The 17,683-nt window shown below is 37.6% G+C and overlaps 4 protein-coding genes across 4 annotated transcripts; all 4 read right to left on the reverse strand.

The window, feature by feature from the left end:
* Positions 1 to 5,556: 5,556 nt before the first annotated feature.
* BATDEDRAFT_86554 (uncharacterized protein) lies at positions 5,557 to 6,270 on the reverse strand (the record flags this gene model as incomplete). Its single annotated transcript, XM_006676917.1, has 1 exon — positions 5,557 to 6,270. The coding sequence occupies one exon, from the start codon at positions 6,268 to 6,270 to the stop codon at positions 5,557 to 5,559; it is 714 nt and encodes a 237-aa protein (XP_006676980.1).
* Positions 6,271 to 9,576: 3,306 nt separating this feature from the next.
* BATDEDRAFT_22615 (uncharacterized protein) lies at positions 9,577 to 11,271 on the reverse strand (the record flags this gene model as incomplete). The annotated part of the gene is made up of 2 exons (XM_006676515.1): positions 9,577 to 11,042; positions 11,112 to 11,271. The coding sequence occupies 2 exons, from the start codon at positions 11,269 to 11,271 to the stop codon at positions 9,577 to 9,579; spliced, it is 1,626 nt and encodes a 541-aa protein (XP_006676578.1).
* Positions 11,272 to 14,081: 2,810 nt separating this feature from the next.
* Positions 14,082 to 14,813, reverse strand: BATDEDRAFT_86552 (uncharacterized protein; the record flags this gene model as incomplete). Its single annotated transcript, XM_006676918.1, has 1 exon — positions 14,082 to 14,813. The coding sequence occupies one exon, from the start codon at positions 14,811 to 14,813 to the stop codon at positions 14,082 to 14,084; it is 732 nt and encodes a 243-aa protein (XP_006676981.1).
* A 1,645-nt stretch (positions 14,814 to 16,458) lies between these two features.
* BATDEDRAFT_22616 (uncharacterized protein) lies at positions 16,459 to 17,364 on the reverse strand (the record flags this gene model as incomplete). The annotated part of the gene is made up of 1 exon (XM_006676516.1): positions 16,459 to 17,364. The coding sequence occupies one exon, from the start codon at positions 17,362 to 17,364 to the stop codon at positions 16,459 to 16,461; it is 906 nt and encodes a 301-aa protein (XP_006676579.1).
* Between the last annotated feature and the right edge of the window lie 319 nt (positions 17,365 to 17,683).

Raw genomic sequence — 17,683 nt, forward strand, 5'->3', positions numbered from 1 at the left:
CTGTGTTGTTGAACAGTGACTATCAATGACTGTCAATGACTACTAATGACTATCAATAACTGTCAATGACCATCAATAACTATCAATAACTGTAAAAACGATCAAGGTTTGTAGCCTGACAGTGTACAATCGAGTTTATTAAATCGTGTAATTCTGGTCGTTATTCGACTTTACCCAACACTTGAACACTCGATTGTTGCATACAGTTTGACAGTCGTCATACATGGCCATGTGTATGCTGTTGTATAACCAGAGACGCAGTAGTATTGTCATGTGTTGGTTGAATCGACATACTCGACACACACCAGTCAATGCAGTTTTGTCCGAATCCCTATTTTTGTTGGCTGTAGTTTTGCACAAACTTGAAACAGTCATCGTAACAGTGTTACTGTCATTGTCATCAAGCTGTAGTATGTGTAACTGTAGTATTGGTTGAGCCACTGACCATGTATTCGAGTATGAACGACTGTAGTTTTTTACAAACAATTGGTCAAACAACTGGTCCAACAACAGTCAAACAACTAGTCAAATGCAGGTCTGGACAATCGTCAAATACTAGTCAGAATACTGGTCAGAATAATAGTCAACAACTGGTCAGAATGCAGGTTGAAATGCAGGCTAAACTAGTCAAACACTCGTCAAACAACAGGTTGAAATGCAGGTCAAATACTCGTCAAACAACAGTCAAATACAAGTCAGAATACTAGTTAAAATGCAGGCCAAACAACTGGTCAATATATGGTTTAAACAATCGTCAAATACCGATCAGAATACTAGTCTAAATACTAGTTGAAATGCAGGTCAGACAGCCAGTCTTTCGACCATTTAGTACGCAATTGTGATGATGCAAATGGTCCACTTTGAACATGTATAACTTGGCCAATAGCAGTTATTTCCCAGCCATATTTAAACTGGTTGTGTATTTAGTATATCACCATTGATTGAGCATGCATATGCACGGTTTGCAGACATTTATAATTCGTGTTGAGTGTGTTTCAGTTGCATCCAATTCAGTCGGCAGTCGTGACTATGACATGTTTCCAATTTAGTTGACGATATGACCTGATGCATGTCCAGTATATAGTATGCATGTATACTCATGTTCAGTGTCAATCGCATGCAACTAGTGTCAGTATTGGTCAAGATATACGACATCAACACGCCAAAACGACACCTTCGGACATGCACTTGATGGTCATGATACACATTGAATATTGCCCCAATGACGACGTAATCATATACACAATACATGACTATATGTGTGCCATACATTGCAGTTGATTTCGACATTGTATGACCACTGTAGACCGAGTTATTGACACGCCAAACATCGACTATAATATCCAACCTACAAAACGTCAGCTATTCAATTATTGTGTTATCAAACATGCATGGATTGTATTGAAATTACATATGATACAATACCAAGTGTATACAAGTATTGTCATGTCACCATATTGACACAGGCTTATGTATTGGTTGTGAAATCGACCATTTAGTACGCGATTGTGATGATGCAAATGGTCCACTTTGAACATGTATAACTTGGCCAATAGCAGTTATTTCCCAGCCATATTTAAACTGATTGTGTATATAGTATATCACCATTGATTGAGCATGCATATGCACGGTTTGCAGACATTTATAATTCGTGTTGAGTGTGTTTCAGTTGCATCCAATTCAGTCGGCAGTCGTGATTATAACATGTTTCCAATTTAGTTGACGATATGACCTGATGCATGTCCAGTATATAGTATGCATGTATACTCATGTTCAGTGTCAATCGCATGCATGTAGTGTCACTAATGGTCAAGATATATCCAATCTTGGTATCATGTCAAATACTAGTGGTAAGTATAAATTGTATATTTTTTTGTAATTTCATGACAATACATGCATGCATCATACATACCAATGCAATATCCATATACTGTAGCAGTTTCATGCAACTAGTGTCAGTATTGGTCAAGATATTCGACATCAAACACGTCAAAACGACACTTTCGGACATGCATTTGGTGGTCATGATACACATTGATATATTGCACCAATGACGACGTAATCATATACACAATACATGACTATATGTGTGCCATACATTGCAGGCCAGTTGGTCAAGTTTTGCGACTATAATGCATGTTTTTGATTGCAAATTGACGACTGATTTGGATGGTGTTTTGGATATCGTGTATAGTTTGACAGTTTGTGCGTTCTATACATTCCAGTATATCAAACATACTGTAGTTTGTCGTCCCGAGTTGATTGCAGTTGTCACTGACATTGTACGACCATTGTAGACCGAGTTATTAACACGCCAAACATCGACTATAATATCCAACCTACAAAACGTCAGCTATTCAATTATTGTGTTATCAAACATGCATGGATTGTATTGAAATTGTACATGATACAATACCAAGTATATACAAGTATTGTCATGTCACCATATCAGCACAGGCTTGAGTATTGGTTGTGAAATCGACCATTTAGTACGCGATTGTGATGATGCAAATGGTCCACTTTGAACATGTATAACTTGGCCAATACTAGTTATTTCCCAGCCATATTTAAACTGATTGTGTATATGGTATATCACCATCGATTGAGCATGCATATGCACGGTTTGCAGACATTTATAATTCGTGTTGAATGTGTTGTATGTGACCATTTGAAACTCGACTAATTGTGGTGTATTTTGACATGTATATTGACTGATGTTTAGCGTCTGTTCATGTGTCATTGATGCACCATTGACATGCTGTATTGTCCAACATTATGTCGTGATGTTGGAATCAACAAATTGGTGCAACACTGAATGTATGTGGTGATTGTCGAGTATCGAGTTCATCTAGTTGTTTCTTGGTGTTTTCAATATCTATAAGCATCTTGTTCATAATTCCAATGTATGTGTGTCAATGGTCTTGTTGCTCATAATGTGTATTTGCTATTAGGTTATCAACTGTTGGTAGTTGTGGTCTGAAATCGCATGGAACATGTCAACAAACTGCGTATGTTCTTGTACAATTTGCGATATTGCATTTGTAAACAATGTGTCAAACCGACGTTGAAAGTGGTTCCAAATTGTCGATTGGTGTTTTGATATTGATGGAAATTGAAGTCTAGTTTCCATTCCACATGGCGTTCTAAACGCTTTGCAAAATTCACAGTAGCATGGTTCAACAGAGTGTTGGGTATTGGTGTATATCAAACACTGTGGGATTTGAAACCTTGACCAGTGATTGAGGTGACTGTGGTAAAAGACATGACCTGAATGCCACTACACAATGGTTTGTTGTACACTCCAGTGTGCGTTGGTTGGTCGAGTAAGCTCTGATATGTTCTTGTTGTATCAAGTTGTTATACAACAAACTATCAACGTCAGAAATACAAAGTCAAGCTGATTAAACTCTGAAGATGAGAGCTTCGACTATAAGTGTTCAAATCTGTGATATTTGACAGATCTAGTCACTTGTTCAACCATAACCATCATATCTTTTAGTTCTGGAACCAAAACAACTATGTCGAGTGGTAAAACAATTGTTCTTGTCACAGACGTTATGCTGTATAGTTATGGGTCATTTCATTGCTGTTGTTTGAAATTCTGTCATGCCAAAGTCTTGGGTTTCAGTTTGTAGTCAAGATATTCTGAACTTGACTAAAAGTGTTAGTGTTTCCACTCTTTACACTCTTTACACTGTAGATTTGTCATTATCAGAGTCTGGACTCGAACAAGACATTGAAAAGTGGATATGTGACAACCTCGTAAAGTCACCAACACTCGGACAAAGTGATGTTGGTAGTGCTCGAATGGACTTTTACCAGGCACACATTTGTCAGCCAACTATTTCAAGCATCTTGGAATGAAACAACACATACATAAAGCTCACTCTTGTAAGCGACTGATGGATTGGCATGGATGAGTTTGTCAAGTATTGAAAACATTCGCACAATAGAATCAAATATTTGGATTGCAATGGACGAGTTGGGGTTTAAACTTGGTGATTGTACAATGTATGGCTATACAAACAGATGTGAAAGAGTACAGTCCAAAAACAACATTTCAGTTCAAAACTATAGTCTAATAGTGTGTGTTTCATATGACGATCAATGTGTTTGGAGATTGATCAAGGCAGCAGTGAATGCTGTAATATTAACTTGTTAAACAATGACATGCAACATTCCCAAACGGTCCCAAACGGTCACTTTATTCTAGACAACATTCCATTCCACAAAACAACTCTAATTAGACATGGTTTACCAACCATTCAACAAACAGCGCAATGTTTGGAGCTACACTATACAGCATCATACTGTCCATTCTTGAACCCTGCTGACAATTACTTTGGTGTTTGGAATGACTGTGTGCTGAGCCATTCCAGACACCAAACAACTTGTAGTTTCAATAAAGCAAATAATCCATTTCCAACAACAATGAATATGTAACGATTGTTTATTCCAAGACAATCATTACAAGATCAATACAAAAAAGTATTTGATTTTACGTGAATACGACTGTAAAATAAACTTGGGTGTTAAACCACAAGATTATCTCATGCAAGCAAACCATACGAGTGTATTTGGCAGTGCTACAAGTTTGTTGACCAACTCATGTATGGCAGTATCAGCACAAACTCGACTGATCCAACAGCCATGTATACACATTGTTGTCAGTTACATCGAGTGTTTGTTCAAATAGGTCGAATCAGATGGGTTGCATATAACCGACTAATCGAGCATTCATCCATTGTCAAACAACCATAATGCACAATACCACCAAGTGTGTGATTACACTCGCACTGATCAGTCATTGCACAGTATGCATCAGTCAATGTCAAACATATGTGTGTCTGCAACTAAATTGCAGTTCATGACACATCCACACGATCCAACATGTCAAATCATGTATTGTGAGTCCGATATTGATCAAAAACCTGATCATGGTAAACACAGCATGTTGTTGCATATCAGAGTCGATATATCAAGTGACAGTTGCACACTTGCTGATGGTGCACAACGTATCAGTCACAATACATGCACGGTATTGCATTGCAGTCATTGGATGACAGTCGGTTGCAATGTGATACCGATCGACATACATCAGCATGGTGTGATGTGACCATAATCATGATGGAATGTGTTGGAGTTGACATTGTGAGTTGACAATCGATACACCATGCACATGACTGGAACATATATATTCGAGTGTGGTTTGGTTGGTGTCAAGTTGATCATGCAATCGCATCGGTGCAACGAGTGAGTGAGCTGATGGTGATCTGAACCCATCTCAACAACAAGGAATTGACAGTCATGGATTTGCATGCATTCAATATGTGTAGCACACCGAATGATCAGTCATGACAGCACATAGTAGTTGATTGGTGCAATATGATCAAACCATTAGTATAATACACTATTGTTTGGCAATACACGATGTTTATTGAATGAATGACATTGGATGCATGACACATGACAATTAAACCACCATGCAATACACGCTGCATTACAACATATACTGGATGGGACTGTGGTTCACTCAACTCCAACATTGTGACGGGTCTATGGTTGTAAAGCTTGCTGCTGAGCATCCTGCTCAACCCGTGAAAATACACTTGAAAAGTAACTGTAGAAAAAGTCAAAACAACTCTTGTACGAGTGATACGATTCCAGGTTTATATTATCGTCAGAATCTGTCACCTCAAACTTATGGTGATGCTCAAAGTAATGTTTAAGCTCCAATTCTTGCTCTGAATCTTTTTTAAGCCTAATCCGATACCCATCAAGAGTTTTTTGGAGAATCTCTTGGAGTTCATCAAGAAACTCACGCTGGGTTCTAATATTAGCTTCAAGGTCGAGGTCTACTGATCCTTGACCCGAGGCTCTATTTAAAAAGTCAAAATCTTGCTCCAGATTATACAGCAAGTTTTTTTGAGCCTTGATCCGAGCATCTACATTGTGAATATCTTTCTCTATTTTGTCGATTTTAACTGAAAGTGTTGCGTGTTCTTCGATCATGAATACTCCCTCCAAGCCAATTGAATAGCAATACTTGCCAAACTCATTATATGATTTTAATTTTTTCGGATAATCAAACCTAGTAAAAGTGTTCAAAGTGCTAGCTTTAGCACTTGCAGTTTCAGTTTCAGTTGCACTGGGAGGAACTGTCGCAGTGCTGACTTTAGCACTCATGGTCGAACTGGGATCAACTGGATTAGCAACTGTGACCGAGAAGACAGCAAGGATTGATGACAGTACGGCAATTGATAGTTTCATTTTGGTGGTTGGTTGAGCAAGTTGTAATGTCATTCAACGAGCCAGTTTTTGAACTATATTTATATCCATTATTGAATAAATGATATTAAAAGCATATTTCTTGGATGACCGTCCTAAGGGATTTGTGCTACTATCAGGGTTGGTGTTGATTTGTTATCAATGTTCAAATGACTTTGAAGGACTCTTCCTTTATATAATTGCTTATTGAAATTGGAAGCGTAGCATCAGGGTGTGATTTGTGTAGAAATACTGTGTAATGGCACCATAATGCGACAAGAATACCAATGACTTGTATATGATAATTCAGTCATCTATACGACCATTTGTCACCAATACAATAGTATGTGACATGATCATATTGCACCAATCGACCAGTATACGATCACTGGATACATCACACGTTGGTGTTTACCACTGTATATGTGTGGTGTATATTGGTTATAGTCCATGATATCAATGAGTTTATGCATACTGCTTACACCACGTACATCAAACCGACTCTGTGATATGCAAGTGCTGCGGTTTGACCAAATCACTATCACCCATATTATCGACTATCTAACTTGTTGATATTCAAACCGTGCCATCACTAGTCACAATATAATGGTTGACTGACTTGTTTGATTGACCTGACATATCGACACTTTGCAAACCTCGACTTGATTCATCAACTTGGATATTCATATAATATTGGGTTTATATCATCACGTTGTACTCGTTATCAAACACCTTGATGTGTCCATGCAACACCAACTCGATATACACGCATTGGTTACTGTTTGGCATGACTGGGTCGATCATCAATACCAGACAATGCAACTGTATTAGTTGCATGATACAATCAATCATGGTTGGCTCATCACCATCAAATATCAAATGTTGATCACGTATACATTGATTTGTAATTGCATGGTCCGTTGGCAATACACACTATGATATGATTGACAAGTTGTTGATTTGCAGTAATCAGATGTGCATCACCTGTAACATTGGATACAATTGACAAGTTGTAACCGCAAGTCAACAATCATCGATATATTGGTGATTGTATTGACTACATGATTGGTATTGATTAGCTGTCATGATCGATTGGTGAGCAATACAATCCACATTGATTATGACGTGTTGCAACTAGTTGATATATGCAGAATCGACTGATAATCGAGTATATGTTGATGAGTAACTCTGTCACTGTTGGTTTGGATTGGTCATTGCTGCCGCTTATATATGCAGTGTATACATGTGTGATGTGTTGGATATCGGTGTTGTATATGTTGAACCTGTTGGACAATATATTGTCATGTTGCATCAAATCGCATCACATTTAGACTGCAATCATTGATTCGTTGGTTTAATGATCGACTCGACTCACATTCAATTGTAATGGCCACAAATCTGCATTGCTGATTGACACGCATATATCGACATGTATCAGACTCGGACATGGTGTATATCAATTGCATATACCAATCACTGATGCAATTGATGATGATCGATTAGTCAATCAATTGGATATCAACACCAATGTCAGTCCATTACCACATGAATACTTGCAGTTGTGACCTGTATTCAGTCAGTAATATTGGTTCATGTAGTGTATTGTATAGTCAACCATGCACATGCACATACACATGCATGTCATTGTCAATTGATGGTCGTTTGTGAACAACTTGTGGACAACTTGCAAATATTACAATCATGGTGATTGCTTGAATGTCAATACCAAGCCATGCGTTTGATGGTCATTTACTGATCAGTTTACTGTTCAACAATGCAAATGGTCGTTGTCTACCAATCAGTCGAGTCGTAGACATGAACTGCACATTGTGCGTATCGCTTTGTTCATGACCAAACTGTAACAATGTGCACTTTGCATTGAGTTTGAACTGCAATCTGCGACTTGTACGCATTATGATGCATTGTTTCAATATTCATGTTGCATCCATCAACATCAACGTGCAGTGTCGATCTGATGTTTGGTGTTGATGTTGTGTTGATATTCCAACAACACTGAATATCCCAAATCAGGTCAGCATTGACCCATGTGATAATAATCCATGGACAATCGGTTTTACCAAACTGTTGTACAAACATATTGTCATTCGATCGATCGAAAGTAGTATAGATAGAGCACTCGATGATACCAGTTTTTTAACCGACACTTACTGCTAAATCATGTACAAAGTTGTCAAAACATAAATTATTCGCAGAAAGGAATTCAAGTCAAAAGTATTAGGGTAGAATAGTCAATAGCTTTGCTTGTAATTCATAATAAATACGAGCTATTTGTGCCAGACTCATACTTGATGCCGCAAATTGGATACAATGGGTAGCTTTTTAACCAGTACCAAGTGTTAATGTACACAGACTGTGTTTAGCTGGGTCTTGTTGTAAGAATGATAGAGTATAAAATCAAACCACTGACAAGTCCGTGTTTATCGAGTACGAGTCTTTATATTTCCAATCAACTCTTCCAAATGTGATAGTGTGTCTTGCAATGCCAAAATGGATTCAAATCTGCTTGATTACACTATGCATTTGGGCATCATTGCTGATCTGTTGAATTTCACGCTTTCTTTGATCATCTTTTTGATACTCTAGCATATTCCATTCATGATTGTGTCTAGCCTCCAACTATTGATCCTGGCTCATCCCCGGTTGTTTTGGTCAATACCATTGATTGGGAATAAAACCAGAATCAACCCGCTGTTTATCACGTATGGCTATTTGATTCAATTCAGTTGCAAACAATTCTTTGTAAGAGTATACTTTCTGGTACTCCTTGTATCATACCAACATCTCTTGAAACAGCTGCCTTCGTGCTTGTAACAATCCCTGCAGTGTTTTGTCAGCTGGGAGTTTGATTCAAGTTTGAAAACCAAGACTATCGATCGGACAAATCCAATGTCAGCAAAACTGCTGTACAGTTTGGCAGTCAATTGATTGACCAAAATTGTAAGCAACAAAACAACTTTTATTTGCAAAAGAAAAAGGAAAACGCAGTTTGTTCTTGAATCAAAATATTAGTTTCAAAACTGTATGGTGAAAAACAGTCTTGGGATATGCAATTATTTACAAGAAACTATAGGTTTCAAAACCAAAGCTATTAAATTACACGACTGGGAAGTTGCTGACAATGAAAGTGGTCATTTCCACAAAGTGAGGTTTGTTGTCCGATGGAACCCATACGATATTATTCACCTTTAAGAAATCAAACGCCGTGTATTGTGTAGAACGAGGTCGAGAAACAGAGTTAGGATTAGCGTTATGCAGCCAATAAAAATCATTGATTATAGTCTACATACCTTATTGATGAGATGGTTCAAACGTCAAAACAAATCGAGTCAACTTCTCAACACTCGCAATAGTATCGTTTTGTGACAACACTTGACCATCTGTTCCGTGGTAGCTTTGGTGTGTAAAACAGGCAAAACGATCAGGAGGTACAACAAAATACAGTTCTGGTTTTGACGGATCACCAAGTATTTCCAAAACATCACAAAGTTCAGTCTGTTTGCAAGGATGATCTTTGGCACCAGTCATTTGGAAAAGTAGATTTGGCTTGATGAACGAATCAACAGATTCAAAAATATTGCTAATGGGACGGAAATAGCAATTCGTTGCGTCTTGAACTTGAGAATTGTTGGAGAATAACAAAGTACTAAGATCCATCGGCAGTTGAAGTGTAGACTCCAGCTTGGTACGTAAATCACGAATCTTGAATGAGCCACCTTTAGCGATGACTGTATGAGCGTGCTTTTCAAATAATTCCCTATTAAGTTGACCAGTTTCACCAATTTCTCGAGTAACAGAAACGAATCTGATAAGATGATCTCGGTCTCTGGCATAGACACGGTTGTAAATTTCATCAACCACATAGTCAAAAGCAAACTGATAAGGACCACTGTGAAAGCCATCCTTGACTGATATATGAATCAAACAACTTGAAGCGTCTAGGTTTTCACCATATTTACCAAAAGACTTGACAACTGAATCGATATTGGAAATATTTAAAGCTTTGTCGAGAAAATTCTGTTTTTCTTTTACCAATGCATATTTAAGAACATAACGAGCAATTCCTCCCCACTTCAAATACAGACTTTCAACCAATTCTTGTGGGACTGTAGGAAACAGCATTGAGCGACAGGAATGCAATTCTTCTTTTGACCACACTGGCATATACCGAATGTTGCAGGATCCCTTGGAAAACCGATGCCAAATTTCCCAACGAGGTAAAGTAACAAGAATGGTCTTGGCATCAACATCAACAGGTGCTGAGCCATCAACAATGTAGAATGTTGACGAGGAATCCAAGATTTTCCAAAAAGCATGCTTTCCTCCTTCGAGTACACCATTGGGAGTAAGCAGATATCTTTTTTGATCGGCTCCACTCTCATACACGACTGTAGCACCAGAGCGAGCAAGATGCAACAGCAAAAAGTAACCAAAATATGTCTTGCCAATTCCAAGATTTCCAAGGATGATCAAATGACGTATATCAGCAGATTGCACAATAGATGGTGATTTTTCAAGAAGTTTAGGATAACAAGGACGGATGAAAATGGATGATTCAATTGAATGGTTTCCAAGGATGAATACGTCTGCTGGAAGTTGGACAACAGTGTTTCCTTCAAGAGGGTTAGGGTAGTTTGTGAAAACAGTCCAAAAATCCAGTAGTGCGGGTGAGGCTGCTGCAGATGTTGGACCTAGGTAAGTTTGAGTAGGTTGTCTTGGAGATGGAGGTAAACAACCAATAACAACACAATAACCATCTTGAGTAAAGTATTATCGAGGAAGAGAGTCGAGTAAAGCCCAGGTGTTGATTAGTTGGTCCTTGTTACTGTTGGTGTAGAGTTGGAGTTGAGGAGCATCAATGTCAGCCATAGCAGGACCATACTCAGACTTGATAGCATCCTGAACTCCACTCAGGTCTTCAAAGTCAGTCACATCGATTTCAGCAGTAAGTGTGCCATATTCAACATTGAGGAATCGTTTTGGCATTTTATGAAAAGAAAAAGAGTAAAAAAGCAATTTATTTGTCAAATTGTAAAACAAAAATCGACTTTTTAATCGAGTCAAAATAACAAAATTTTGGGATATTTCAAGACAATTCACACGATTTAAATATTTGGAAATTAGTCAAATTTACACCAGAATTAATGTCTCATTAATGTGAGACATTACTAGTGCGAGAGTGTTGACTTGCATTGTGTGAGACATTAGTAGTGTGTGAATGTGAGACATTTCTGAATAGTTTAACAATCAAAAACCATCAACAATGACGTTTGAACTGGAATTCACATGACTTCTTGGTTTCTTCCATTTTATAAACACACTCACTTCCTTGTTAATAAACAATACAATCGAATATTGATTCATTCCATCACATCTTCAATCAACTGCAACACACTTGACAATAATGACAACCATCAATATGCCATCATATGTTCACAATCTTCAAATTCAAAAGTCAATTTGAAACCCCCATTTTTAAGCATCTACAAGTCTGCAATATCAGATTTGTGGCTGGTACATAATAGGTTGCCAATAAAAGTCGACAAAGTGAGCAACTGCAATGTGCCTTGCTGTATGATAGTAACATATCAGAAATTATGAATGCTTTCAAAACCAAAAGTCTGCAAATGATGTCACTGCTGGCTTGTAGCCTCTGTTTACAAACCTACAATCAACATACTCACTGGATTCGTATAATGGTAAATGCTGAACCACAAACTGCTGATGATATTATTATGGACGATGCTCATATTATTGGAAATCAAACGATTGGTGCAGTTTCAGATGCTGTTTCATCACACAGAAAGTCTTGCTACAGAGTCTGAATCCAATAGCAGTGAATCTGCAGTTTGACACAACACAGTCAATAATTATCGTTTGAAACTCGAATCAAGTGATGATGTTGCTGTTTCAGATGCACTCAATATCATCAATGCAGTAACATTGAAACCAACTCAAATCATTGATCATGAACCAATTTACCGTGTCTTGATAAAAACACTGATAAACCATCATTCATACATGAGCTTGTCAAAAGTATGAACCGATTGCTAATCAAAAGTTTAAAGTGGAACTCAAAACAGTTCAATTCAATGTGCAGCTTTCCCACGACTTTCCCGCTACAAAAAATACAGTCTTGGAACTCAAGGTGTACATCAACAATACTTGTGTGTATTGACCATCAATGATGTTGTTGGTGTATCATACACAATGTGCATTGCATAAACGCTTGTTTGTTTGCTGGAGCTATTTCAAGCAAGCAAAAATACTAAAAGGTTCAGTTTGATGAATGTCTGGTGTATATTTACAATGAATTCAAACTCGAGAGATTGTCGTACTTTGCATACAAGACATACTACAATATATTACAACAATATCGTGTATTTCAATATGCACCCATTCGATTTACAACAGTGGCATAAGCATCATCACATTTGAACAATGGTTCAGTCGTACAAAGTCCAATAACAGCCATGAATTGTATCAGACATGAACATACTGGTGCAAAATTCACATCAAATAACACACCGCAACAAACATGTTTCTGGTAGATGGTGGAATTGATGTTATTGATTTTCAATTACACGATATTGGTGTTGAATGATTCAATAAACTATACTCGTCGACTTTTTGTACTTTTTTCAGTTGCATTGTTTCTGATTCCGAGTTTAAAGCATAATAGTTGCAACAGCGCTGTTGTCCAATTTGCTTGTTGTTGTGAATAGCAATCATGATACCACTTGTTTGACGCTTTCTGTTGTTGAACTGGATATGGATGTCAAATTTGGATGTCAAATTTTGATACATTGCAAGTAATTGTTGTAGTTTTTGATCGAGTCAATGAATGGCATTTATAGTTGCTCTAGAAAACAAGTTGTTTGAAATGTCCTGTCATATGTCATATGTTTTATTGTTTTCATGTTCACTAATTGTTGATAATGCATCCAATTGATTTCTGTTTTGACGCTGCTTATTTGTCATTGTTGGATATGGGTTTCTAGATTCAGTAACAAACGTTTCAGCAATTTGGATGTGTTCAAATTCATAATACTTGCAAGTCTGAATTATTTGATCATCATCTGAAATTGGATACGAGTAATCATTTCCACTAACCACAGTATACATAGTATACACAGCATTACTGTATATTGACTTGTATTTTACTCAAAGGTTTGTCCATTCAGTATTCCAACACAATTTCCAACATTGATTGAATGGTTTGCAGTGTTTGTTTTAATTGAACCACTTGATGGATCACTTTCATATCTTGATTCAGCAATATCACCAACTGCACAATGATGGATGCGATTGTAGTCAAACACAATATTTTGCAAGGCATTAACGTATTGGTTAGTTTTAGTATATTCTTGATAAAATGCAATGATGTTTTGTAATGGGGTGTTGAATCCTTCAATCAAACATTGTATGTTGTGATTTCCAACATTGACAGTGACATGGCAAACACATTTTGCTTGTGACAGACTTTGAACAGGTGTATTGTTCCGTTTGCTGTACAATACACGACATGATCAGTTGGTGGTATCATGCAATCATACAACTGACAAGTGATTGCAAGTCCGACTGATAGTTACAATCAACACTGGTTGTTATCAGGTCATTGATGTATATGGAACAAACCATGTCAATGTATCAATCAACAATCCAGTAACTGCTGATGTAATACCCAACACAGTATACACAATCAATGATATGGTTGTTGACCCATTCACAATACTCGACAAATATCAACATCAGAAAGTTTAAATTTATTCAAAATCAAATTCATCGACAAATCATCAATCCAAATCCAAACCCGGTTCTTCAAATTCCAAACCACGCCTTTTCATAAACCTTTTCAACTGATGCCTTAACTCCCACACTCTTTTTCCTGCATCTCTATACTCTTGTTTCAATTTCTTTTCAGTGTCTGGATCGTACGTTGACCCTGATATATCTTCTCCCCTTTCTAGAGCTAGCTGGTGTTCCAATCCAAGGAATTCATAATCCCAATATTTTTTGTGCTTTTTCTTTTGTATTTCTTTTGACTCTACAAGCCTTTGCTTTATACGATTAAAGCTTCTCTGATATCTTGGGCCTAATACAGTCACTTGATTTGAACTAATATTGGCAGACTCGCCTTGTCCCATTGGTTGTTGCTGGTCTTGGCTGGAAGTACTTGGAATGGGTTGATCAATCGGTTGTTTCCGACCTTGTTTTGGAGCACTTGGACTGGGTTCATTAGTTGAACCAGATGCTTGGCTAAAAATGCTTGGCCTGATTTCATTGATTGGCCGTTTCCGACTTCGTTTGGAAGTACTTGGATTGGGTTGATCCATTGGCTGTTGCTGACTTTGTTTGGAAGCGTTTGGATCAACTTCATCCATTGGTCGTTGCTGGTTTTGTCTGGAAATCAGTAAATCAATCACATCCATTATGCGCTTTCGACCTTGTTTGAAAGTACTTGGACCAGTTACAGTTGCAGTCGATTGTTGACCTTGATTAGGAGTATTTGGATCGGGTTGATCCATTATCCCTTGCCGGATCCGGCTGGAAAGGCTTAAATCCACTGGTTCTTCCTGGTATTCATCGGAAGTAACTGGATTGGGCTCATTAGTTGAAACGGACACTTGACTCAAAGTTCTTGATGCTTGTGGTGAATCATTGTTATCAGTCGGTATCAGTATTGCATTAGTGGTTGCTGCTGCAGTCAATACGAATAGAATATCAACCAATTTCATTAGACTGGTCAGTGAGTTTAAACTATTAATACAAAAGTAGTGTTGAAACGTGTCAATTATAAAGTTGAACATACTCGATTGTATTTGTATGTTTTGTATATTAAACCAACCCTAACCCTTTTAGGTTAACCAATATACAGGGATATTTGATTGCTTGTAGTGAGAAACCATCAAACTAGACAGTATGCTGCTCCCTATCCACAATATCATATTGATCAATTTGATGTTCATGTCGATTGAATTATGCTTTTACGACCCTTTTATCAGGTATATTGAAAAGCACCCTTCATGAGTGTTGTGCAGCCACAAACACTTTGTTTTACAACCGTATTCAAGTAAAATGGATCACTTTGATATCCATCCAACAATGTCTGTGTTATGCATTGCAACATACAATGACTACTACACATTGACTGCATTGCGTGTTTGATATACAACGGCCATCATATGACACACAATCAGACTATAGTGTTAAATCTACACTTTGTGCACTCTTAGTAACCATGCATTGTATGGTCACCAAGTTTGAACCCATATTCATGTATTGTGTTTGACTGTCAATAATGTCAATACAACTCTGTACACACATTTGTTGTATTCTGAATCTCGGATACGATCGCAATCTAGTTCAACAACAATCATGACACATGTCAGTAATGCAGCTGTTTATTTCACACACCAACACTGTTATTTAGTGGTCTATTTACATCAATATGGCTGCAAATTGTCGTTATATCACATATTCTGGACATGGTTTTGATATTACGCATCCAGTTCCATCATATTGTTTCTGACCCATTATTGTAATGCTGTATGTCACCATAATCATGGACATGAACATGAACATGTGGTTTCACGTATAATATTACAACCATGCATGTCGTTAGTTGAATCATCACTACTAGTGTATACTACACTACACTACATGTATGTTGGCATGTGTTGTACCAATTTGATTGCATTGCTACAATGTGGCATGCTCCAACCTGTTTGAATGACTGTTGTGCAACATATTGGTATTGACCACATGTGATACTGGTCACCAACAAAGTGATCAGCGGTATTCGATCGTATCATTCAATCACTGACTGCCAATACTTCAATTATGAATATTATTCACCATTTCATGACACCATCTGATACATTCAGTGCACAGTAGCTGATTGGTGCAATATGATCAATTCAAGCATACTATTACAATGAAAATGGTGGTGACAATGCAAGGTGTTTATTGGACAAACAAGACTGAATGCTTACATGACAAATGCAAATTGACAGTATAAATCATATATACACACTGCAGTACAACATATTCTAAACAAGGTTGTTGATAGCGTGATTCCAGTTTTACAATGAAATTGAATTACCAAGCAGTCGAGTGTCCAAACATTGATTTACTATACACTTTTAGTTATGGTGGTTTGCGTAGAAATGTTCAAGTATGCCTTCTATATCCAATGAACCTCATCATCTGTCGTTTGAATCTATTAAACTTTGAACGTAATGAAGGAAGTTGAATATCATATTCTTGCAGTACACTAGATTCACTTGAATATCTAGCAATTTTAGTCGTTGGTACAAAGTGCACTTTAGCTTCCCTTGAACCAGCATCGTGACTTGATTTCTGATGATGTTTTTTAGAATGATCGTGTTTTGAGCCGTGGGGTTTAAAAGTGGATCCGGGTTTCAAGATGGATTTTAATTCTGGAGTAGGTTCAGATACAACTCTGATTGATTCTTCTTCAAGAGGTTCAAGAGCCAACTTGCGACACACCCATAATCTTCCTAGTCTCAGTTTCCTGAATTTCTTTTTATCAGATGAGCTCATTCTACGCCTACGCCCTGATTGTTTAGCCGTTAGTACTCTTTCTTTTGCCTTGGTGCTCATCTTGTGTGGATATCCGTCTCCAACATCAGTTGGAATTTCCATACCCATATTCCTCATTATTTTTTCGACTCTATCCAGTTTTTGCTGAGGTGTGAAGATAGGCCGTTTGTTATCTGGGACATATTTTTTAGGAAGATGGCAGACGTCGTCATATAGTGTGTTGTCAAATATATCATCGTCTGACTGTTTGGACTCAGAGTATGACGATGATTCATCGGACTCTTCAACAGAACTGTCTGAATCATCGGGATCTATAGTCGACTGAGCTACATCATGATTGGTTTCAATAGATTGTTGTTCTGTTCCAGTTGAAGTGCAAATACCAGTGTGTTGCTGCATGTGTGTTGAACATTCTTTTACAGGTTCTGATTCGCTGATAGACGGACGATCAATGACTACCGCACTGACTGTCACCGACAACAGCAACAACACAATAGTCGATATGAATTTCATCCTGTCGACCAAAATGAATGTGATAAAGCTTGTCGATTAGTAGGACATTTCTTGGTAATGAATGGGTCAGTTGTGGATATGAACCATACCTTCATAGCGATTAAATATATAATCAAGACATACGGGTTATATGAGCTTATGCAGCAACAACTCGACCGCCATTTAGGTATATGTAGCACAGATACTCATGTGTAGGCTGTTTTATGCACAGCCTTTCAGCCATTGAATGAAACAGGACTCATAGTCAAGGACTGGTGACCCTGACCCATATACTAAAGAATATGTCAAGATCGATTGGTATAATCAGTCAGTTTCAGGT

This window comes from Batrachochytrium dendrobatidis (genome assembly GCF_000203795.2).
Source record: "Batrachochytrium dendrobatidis JAM81 unplaced genomic scaffold BATDEscaffold_2, whole genome shotgun sequence".
Classification (NCBI taxonomy): Eukaryota; Fungi; Chytridiomycota; class Chytridiomycetes; order Rhizophydiales; genus Batrachochytrium; species Batrachochytrium dendrobatidis.